The sequence below is a fragment of the Poecilia reticulata genome, linkage group LG21 (genome assembly GCF_000633615.1).
Source record: "Poecilia reticulata strain Guanapo linkage group LG21, Guppy_female_1.0+MT, whole genome shotgun sequence".
Classification (NCBI taxonomy): Eukaryota; Metazoa; Chordata; class Actinopteri; order Cyprinodontiformes; family Poeciliidae; genus Poecilia; species Poecilia reticulata.
In genome coordinates this window covers 22175251-22184325 of record NC_024351.1, presented here as the reverse complement: position 1 = coordinate 22184325, position 9075 = coordinate 22175251, and the positions used below count along the sequence as shown (strand labels likewise).

The 9075-nt window shown below is 39.5% G+C and overlaps 1 protein-coding gene across 1 annotated transcript; it reads right to left on the bottom strand.

Moving 5' to 3' along the window:
• Positions 1-297: 297 nt before the first annotated feature.
• Positions 298-8764, bottom strand: rpl7l1 (ribosomal protein L7-like 1). Its single transcript, XM_008398563.2, has 6 exons — positions 8659-8764; positions 6620-6728; positions 5133-5296; positions 1996-2133; positions 1797-1906; positions 298-980 (listed from the first exon to the last, which is right to left on the bottom strand). The coding sequence occupies exons 1-6, from the start codon at positions 8757-8759 to the stop codon at positions 772-774; spliced, it is 831 nt and encodes a 276-aa protein (XP_008396785.1). The 5' UTR covers positions 8760-8764; the 3' UTR covers positions 298-771.
• Between the last annotated feature and the right edge of the window lie 311 nt (positions 8765-9075).

Sequence of the window (9075 nt, the reverse complement as noted above, 5' to 3'; positions counted from 1 at the left end):
GGCTGATGACGAGGGTGTCAAAACGTACAATATATGCACAGGTTGTGACTCGTATATAAAACAGCTTTAAGATCCTATTATTCAATTCAAATTMAAAAAATAMATTTTTTATCCCAAAGGAAAATTAAGTGTTGTGGTAGCTCATATTAATTCAAAATTATTCATTATTAATATTCAGGTGCTTAATGTCTATCATTTGATATAAAATTACTTAAATATTTATAGTGATCAGAAAAGAAAAAAATCACCTTCCAGCATTTTCCCCACAATGGAACTAGCCCACACAACGACACTGTATAGTGTGTATAGTCTTTTTTTTAAAATGAAAATTCATCTGTATTAGCAGTAAATTACATTGCGTTTGTAACCAAAATACAAACAGCTTAACACAGTAAACATGTTTGTAAAGAGTCATGAACCTGACTGATTTATTGGATCTATTACAGACAAAACTCCTCTGACAAACTGAGGAATGTTCCTGTGTTCATAATAAAGTCTCCATTTTCCACTGAACTCTTCTGCTTCAGTTCTTGTTCTCTGGAACACATCATAACTTGTGCAAAACAACATGAATAAAGCAAAAGTCCTTATTTTACATGACTGGGTTATCTCCCAGCCTGCTGCAGAGCGACACCAGAACACCAGGAAACAGATGCAGGATCAGAATCCGACCTGAGAAATACGCTCTCTCTCCATCTCCACATTTGCTCTGCGACAAATGCRGCCTTCCTTTAAGGTGGAGCTCAGTGTCTGACGTCTTGTGCGCGATTGTTAGTTGAGCAGTCTGATGATGGAGTTGATGTCTGTGGCTCTGAAGCCGGGGTTCCCCAGGTCCTTCAGCAGTCCGGCTTTATCCTTGGCGGCGTGGCGCGGCACCGACAGCTTGAAAGGCAACAGGAAGTTGTTGGCAGCTCGGAAGCTCTTGCCAACTGAGTAGATTTCGTGGATCAGGTCCTCCAGGCAGATGATGCCAGTTTTACCTGAAAGAGGAAGAAGGAATGTTGGATCTTTCCTATGGTTTTTGCAGAAAGAACATCAATACTTGAAAGTGAGAACTTTAAGGGAAGCCCGAGCTTGTTTAATTTTATAGAACAGAAGAATGTATGAAGAGCAGGGTTATTTAAGACCGATACAGAGAGCCCATATTATTACTGCCGTTATGGCCGATATTTACTGATATATGCTTCCCCCTACACTTTTGACACCATGAGAAAAACAACCACTGTGCTGATGATGCTTCTAAACTTCAGTTAAAACTCCTTGCAATCATGCACAGAACCACCATCACTTGCTGCAATTCCATTGCAAATATATGCAGAACTTTGTCAATATTACACTAATGTAGAAAAAAACTAAACAATTTTGCAATTGTAGTGTAAACACATTAAATAAAAAACGCAATTAAAATCACGCGTGAATAAGTTTGGTCATGCAATTAGTCACTAAAAAAGACATGCAGTGGCTTCATCCTTCATCGTTAGCCCTCGTGGCAACAGCTGGTTGATGACTTGTGTGAGGAAAAAAGTGTTTCCATTGCAGTTTTGCGAAAACTAATTTTGATGCAGACGAAAAACCACCTCATCGTAGCGACCAAACTTTACATCAAAAAATTTGAGTGCCATGTTTCCAGTGAACAAATTTATTTTCAAAATGTCCAATTGGGCATCAAAAAATATTGGTTCAGTTTGACTTATAGGCCAATGACGTTAAAATATGACCGACATAGACGTTAATGTCGATGTATCGTGCATCCCTAGACAGGACCGGTCAATAGAGAAGTCACAGTTGAGCCGTACCCATGTGCTCCTCGATGAGGGCATTGTTATTGAGGGAAACCCTCCTCCTGCCGATCCTGGTGTGGCCTCTCTTCAGAATCAGCTCACGGACCGACTTCAAGTTGGGGAACCTGTAGGAAGGGTTCACCAGTGTTCACTCTGACCCAGATGGAAACCCCGATGAAACCCAGGTCACAGCGCAGCGGCCAGGATGACTCACCCCCAGGCCACGTATGGCTCCACCATCTTCATCATCTCCATGGAGCTCTTGTTTATCTTAATGAAGGTACCGCTGAAGATCTTCCTCAGCCTCATTATCTGGATCACCTTCATCACTTTGGGGCTGACGCCTCTGATCCTAAYAGGACACAACAGGATTTAATAGAAGGCATAAAAGAATGCAGTACAGGTTTCCAAATAATAAAGGCAACTCTGTATACAGCCACTGTTTAGATTAATACAATTTCTTTAAATTTGAAGAAGTTAAATGCAAGACTTCTYAACACCTCCTAGATTGGATCTTAGTATAATTCATATAGAATATAACTTAAGCCATGTCTGAACTGCAGATTTCCATTTTTGTAACCCAAAGGAGAAAAATGTACAGCAGGACCGTTCATCGGACAAGCAGTATAGCATTCCAGAGAAAATGAGATTTATAGATTATCCCCATTCATATATGAATTTACAGGATTAGAAAATTAAGATGATTTCAATAACAAAGAGAGTAAAGTTTAATGAAGTGTAGACATGAGTTCATGTTTTGTAGAGCAAAGATGATAGCAGTACTCATGCATTTAGTAAAAAAAAAAAAGAGAGCCAAAAATAGATATATAAAATTGACAACTTTCATTTTGMAAGTTGACATTGCCTGCATCCACCAGATGGCAGCAGAGGACTACAGATGCGTCCATCTGCTGATGAAGGTGAAAGTTCACCAGGAATTATTAAAGGCCTGAACTTTAACTAGTGATGGATGACAGTAAGACAGGAAGATGATGTYTTTATRTACTAMAAATGAGTCAAAGCTTTACCATGGTGACATCTAGTGGCCGACTGGAATTACAGCAGCCTTGTCATAATTTACCRAAGACACCAGAACCAAAACCATGGTTTTAATCCCTATTGCGTCTCATTTAATTTGCACATCTTTGAATTTACACTTAGAATTTATAAATATGTCYATTTCTGTAGAGCYACAAAAACTAATGTTGAMTWTAGAACCTTCTGTTCATGGATTCATCCATCACCCAAAGCAGACGTGGTGGTTTAGCACAGGGATTCTGCTCCATGACACAGACGCCCTTTACAAACCCACAGACAATGATACAAAATATGTAACGAACCACCAATTATTAGAATGTGTTACGTCACTTCTAAGCACTATTCAATATTTATTATTACTAGCAGCCAATCAAAAATGATGAGCATGGCAAATATTTCAATAAATTGCTTTAAAAAAATTTTTTTTGATAATGACTTAAAATCATTATTTTATGGAAAAAAAGAATTAAATATTCATGATTAAAAAACGGGTTGAGTTTGTTACTTCTGCATCTTCTGCCCATCTTTCTGAGGCTCCACTATTTCCCAATGTTGGCCCCACTTTAACTAGCCGGCTCAGCAGACTGACTAAGTTTAGTCTCCTCTCACTTGATGGACAACATTCTGAATATCTTTTCACATCACAAACCAGATCAAGTCTGCAGTGCAGAGTAGATTTTACTGGGCGATCAAACAAACAGTAGAAAGAAATAGCGATGGCTCCTCAATGTTTGTTTTTTGTAGTTGAGAGAGCTGCGCAAACATGTGGCATAAGGGGCGGGGCTACTAACAAAAGAGAGAGAGAAAGACAGACAGACTTCAGTGTATATCAAGCCGTGTTTCCACTGCGTTGGTGGAGCAGCGCCACCTGTAGCTGTGGTYGCTGGAGCAGACGGCGCTGGCTGTGGCCGGACTCCAGACGGGGTGGTGAACAAAGCTGAAGCCGATTCTTTAGCTTTTGGTTTCTGTCCTTCCTGCTGGTTTGCATTTGTCTCGTTCGGTTGGCTGGCGTTTGATTCCGGAACGTTCCAGTGAAGCTCGGACATCCAGGTCAGAAAGTTACATTTAAATACAAAGTGAATCAGGGATAGATATCAAGTTTAGTAGCTGGCTTTGTTTGAAACATTGAACAGTTCTTATCCGGAACCAGGATATGATCCACGAAGTAACCATTCAAACTGKGATGATCATTTTGATAGGAAAACCACCAGAAGTCATGTTCTGCTGCTCTGGTTAAAGATACAACTTTATGAATATTTCAGCACATTAACTTTGTTCTGTTTCCTAAACAAGGTGGTCAGACTGACTGATAACAGTAAGAAGAACTGAAACTTTCACTTTGAAATAACTACAATCCTTATTTCTAACAGCTGAGAATGTTGGGATTAAATCAAATAYGTTCCAGTATTTATGGCATTATAAGCTTAAGTCAGGAACAATGTGTTTTACATTGTTTTATAGTGAGCAGTAAGACMTGCAAATATGTGCTTGTTTCCGTAGACGTGATRGTGGAGGATTTGTACTGGTAGCCAGAATGAYTTTTCTTCCACAGGAGCTCAGCTCAAAGCCAGGACCTAAAACTATCTGCTGCAAGACGGAGCGACCATTTGAATGTCTAATCCCACAGAGCGACAGTTCCCGTCTYTWTCGTCAAAAAGCAGAAGCAGCAGCAGTTTGTTGACGTTGATCTGATTGTGTTTGCCGACGCGTCCGAACAAAGCCAACGCCTTTGATTAGTCAGAAGYGTGGTGGCCATTACCTGGTGGCGGGCTGAACGGAAGCTAGTGTCRTCAGACAAAACAAGACATGATGCGATCCTCCAGCATCTGTTCAATCTCATGAGTACGATCAAGATAACATGCAGATGGTGGCGCAGCCTGCATGAAGACTGCAGCAGTTCCCATTGGCTGCCGTCTGAGTCACATGATCGTTCAGCGACAAAAGGTAAAGCAGGAAGTACCTTGATCCGGCTGCTAACATGGAGAACCAGCGCACAATTATCCAGATAGGTATGTGGGTTTTCCTACATTTATAGACCTAAACTAGACGTCAAATTACATATAGTCTCAACTTTTAAGTCCACACCAGGTTAGAACAGTTTAGGGTTTTTCATTGTAATTTAGTTTCATTTTGTTGTGACTTTGTCTAATTCAGCTAACTTTAACTAGTTTTGAGAGTGTGCTCTATAGTTTTTAGTAGTTAAATATTTAGTTTTTATTAATTGTAGCAGAAGTTGGTTATTTTGTTTGCTGTAGTTAACTATAATAACCTTGGTTTGTTAAGTTATGCCCGAGTCTGAGAGGAAGAACTTACTCTCTGATGCGCATAGCAAAAGCCAGCTTGTTTTTTTCGGGCGGCAGAGGGGCCGGGGGCCTGTGCTCGTTCCTTCGGATGCGTGTCTCATCTCGGTGCTTTTTGTGGCTTTCTTTCAAGAAATCCTCCAAACGCTTGAAATTGAGTGGTTTGCCTTTCGTTACCTGGGAAACAGAACCATGCAGGTGAGTGGTACAGCGGTGCAAGGAGAAGAAAGTCGTCCAATATTTATACCAGCGTCAACTCATTTTTCAATTAGCCTATAATCAGAGTAGTAATGGAGGAGCAGTTTATATAATTTGCTGTTTATTAGCCAATGGCGTCGTCTCTGCTGAGATATTTTTCTGTATAACTTGATATCCACAGTAGAGCAGAGCGCTACACASTAACCACTTCACAAATAGGAAGCATCATTACGCTCTACAMCTAATCAACTCCACATCCAGAGGGGTAGTTATTCAGTAGTTACAATATAAGCGCRTTTCACTTGRACAACTTCACTATTGCAGATACAGCAGCTTCACTGACTTTTTAAATTTGACCTCAGGTCTCCATGTTTTAGTTGTTAGTGTTAGCAAAACTAAAATCTGACATCCTTCAATGAAACACCTCTTCATTCATAATYCCTTACCTTTGGCGCCGTCAGCTAAAGAAAGTCCCATYTCTRGACGTATTTAGCATGCTAGAGTGTCAAACGTCTAGCRGTATTTATTCTTAGCCTTCAATATTTAGGTTGAAACAAATGAGTATCATTGAACATATATTTTGTAAATATCAATCATGTCTGAATTATCTTGGTTAAAGACAGCCGCTTGTACTACGCCTTGCTTCAGCTATTGAGAAACGATTGCCTGCTGGAGGCGTGGAGTCAAAGTTTTAAATAATTAGATCTGATTTTACCCAATCGCTAACATTTGGCTTTGAGGTATACAAGAGGTGAGTCATACTATGAAGCTTACTGGAAATGGAAAGCTTCTCTAGCATTTAGTCTAGCTACTTCATCACTATTGACGGAGGTAACTAGAATATTTTGCCAAACACTGTGGCGATTAAGGTCAAGACATCTTTGCCAGAAACAAAATGTCATAAACTTTCCTCTTGCTCTCACTTTAATTGTTCCATATTCAGAAGCGTTTCCAACACAGACTGAACGGCTTCGTTCACTTCCTCCGCTGCCGTTGCTAAACTACAACCACAGGCAGATTAGAATTCTAAAAATCTAATTCATTGTTCACAACGTCTCCTCCTGTTTCCCGATTGGCCCGGTAGAAAATCTACTCAAAAAAATCGAGCTCAATGGGAGAATTCCAAGAGAGTCCACTGAAGGGAGATGAGAAACCAGCAGAATTGTGTACGRAGMCAATGATCAGGTCAGTAATATCAATTGTTTGACAAGTATTATTCACACGATTTTGCTAAATTCAAACACGGTTTGAGAACTGTTATTGCTCCTTTAAGCCAGGAAACGGAGTCATCTTTCCACTCACCTTTCTTTTCTCTAGGAGCGCAAGTTTGGCTTGAGTGGCCTTGATGGCCTGGTATGTTTTCCTCTTCTTAAGAAGATACTCTGGAACTAACTTGATCACCTTCTTTGACCTGGAAWGATCAAAAAAGATAAAAGTTAAATACAAAACAAGAYGTAATTCCCCGTCACTACATCAGTTTGTTTCCCATGCTTCTATTGGCTGTCGTTTCTGCTCCAGTGTTTTGATTGGTGAATACGCCGTTACAGGGGAGCCTCTTCCTCCTGCCTCCACGCAAAGATGGTGCAGAAATCAGTGAAGAAGAGCAGCCAAGCACACAGACTTTAGTGAAAGTTTTCAAACCAGAGGAGCGCCTGATGGAGGAACTTCTGATGAAGGTAAAATTAGACTTGTCTAACTTCTGTGTGAAATATCTAGATTAGTGATCATATCCAGTTTTTGCCTTGTATAAAAATAGAYTTAAAGTGACATTTGTACTGTGTGCGGGCGGACAGAGTACCAAGTTAGTCTGTTTTTCACAATATAATTCTCATGACGGTATACGCGCATTGTATGCTCTGGAAAGTTTTCTAACTTTGCTCGTTCRTAGTATAACATAGAGCTAATCCAATGTAAACTTGTCGTAACGTAACTCTTTAGCTAGAGGACTGCTTTTCCRATTCGAGCCCTCTCGTTCTCCTTTCTTTCTGAGAAACTTAACGTWTAGTCAGGCACGTAGCATTACTGGAACTATGCGACAATTTGTGCCATCTCAAATTATTACGCTGTCTGAAAGCTGAAGAGTCGCGCTTCATAGTCAACGTGTTATTCCGGAAATTTCACTCGGGTCGTTGCAAAGTCAGACAAAGTCAGACAAAGTCAGACGTCAGACGTGAAGTTTTTTTTAGCCTTTTCCCCTCTCTGCACACAGAGGCAATGCAGAGACCAGTGGACAAGAGCTAGGGAAGTAAAACTCCTCAAAAAAGTGTGAAGAACATAAAGTAAAAAATTGCTCTTCTTTCTTGATGGTTTCCAAACTGAAGAAGCAGCAGCGAAGAATGGAGGAGCTTCTGCTGAACAAAGGTAACATTAGGCCTGTTGAATTTCTGGGTTACTGAAGATTGACAGCATCTAGTTTTTGATATGTATAATTACTGCAGATGTAATCTGAGATTTTTATTGTATAGCAGCTTCTTTAGCAGTGTACCAACTCAGCTAGTTTGTGTCAGTTTATCTGTATTTTGCAAACGCAAATGTGTACCTTCCACACTTTAAAATACCTCTGTGCTGTCAGATAATGATGTTTGTAGTTTTAGTACAATGTTTAGATGCGCTGTCCCTGATAGAAAGAGGTTAAGACTTCAACTGGATTCTTATCTGAGACGCTAACAAATAGTCGTAGCTGTGAAAATACATCCTAAACCATTATTGTGCAATGRTTAAGGAAAGATTCTAGAAAACTCACTTTGTTCTACATCATGTAGTTTTAAAGCAGGGCCCTGTGTAAGATGGTTCAGTATCCCCCAAAAGTTCCTAAAATTTGCTTGTTTTGATTGCACGAAACGAACAACATTTTCACCAACACTATGTTTTGTCCTTCCTTACAAACCGTCTGGGTTTGTTAAGATTTTTAACTAGAACATTTAAAATGTCTGAGATGATTATTGTCCTGAAAATCACCTGTAAGTTCAGTCTCAGAATTTTAGCTTTTTCATCTTTAGAAAAAAAAATAGTGTCAGAGGTACCGTTAAACAAAAATAACACTAAATTTTTTTTTGGAAACTATCCGACCGACACAAATTATGCAACATTAGTCGCGATCACATTCTAGCTAGTATATAGCGAGAATKAATTTATTTTCCTCAGAGTATTTACAAATTGTAGCACCCGAGTGGCATATGGTGCGACTAGAAACCATATTTGTTGATTTTAAGCATCATCTAGCCATAAATAATTATTTTTTTAACCACTAAGTCAAGCGAACACTTTTCGTAATGGCGCAGAACACCGAAAACTTAAAAACAGGCCCAGGATGGATTTAGATATAAAAGACAAACACTTACTCAGTGTCGGCCATTCTTAAGTCACGTTTGTTTCTTCTGCTTCTGCTTCTTCTTCTTCCTGTCGGTTTTACTGGCGGTTGGCAACAAGCTGTTGGTAGCATTACCGCCGTCTACTGGTATGGAGTGTGGTGCGTGATGCTCTATCTCAGTGTTTTTCAACCATTTTTGAGTCAAGGTACACTGTTTTAATTAAAAAAATCCCGAGGCACACCACCAACTAAAAATGGAAATAAAGATACTCTGTAGCCGCCTATATATAGTCATTCTTATCAAAGTCTCTCGAATAGGAATCAAATAAACACAAACATTTATTTTTTATCACGTTTTACATTTCTTATTTCAAATTGCACTTAACATGTGCACTTCAAAAATACACCTGAATAGTGCCACAACACTGTGGTGTTAAATTTAAAGAAG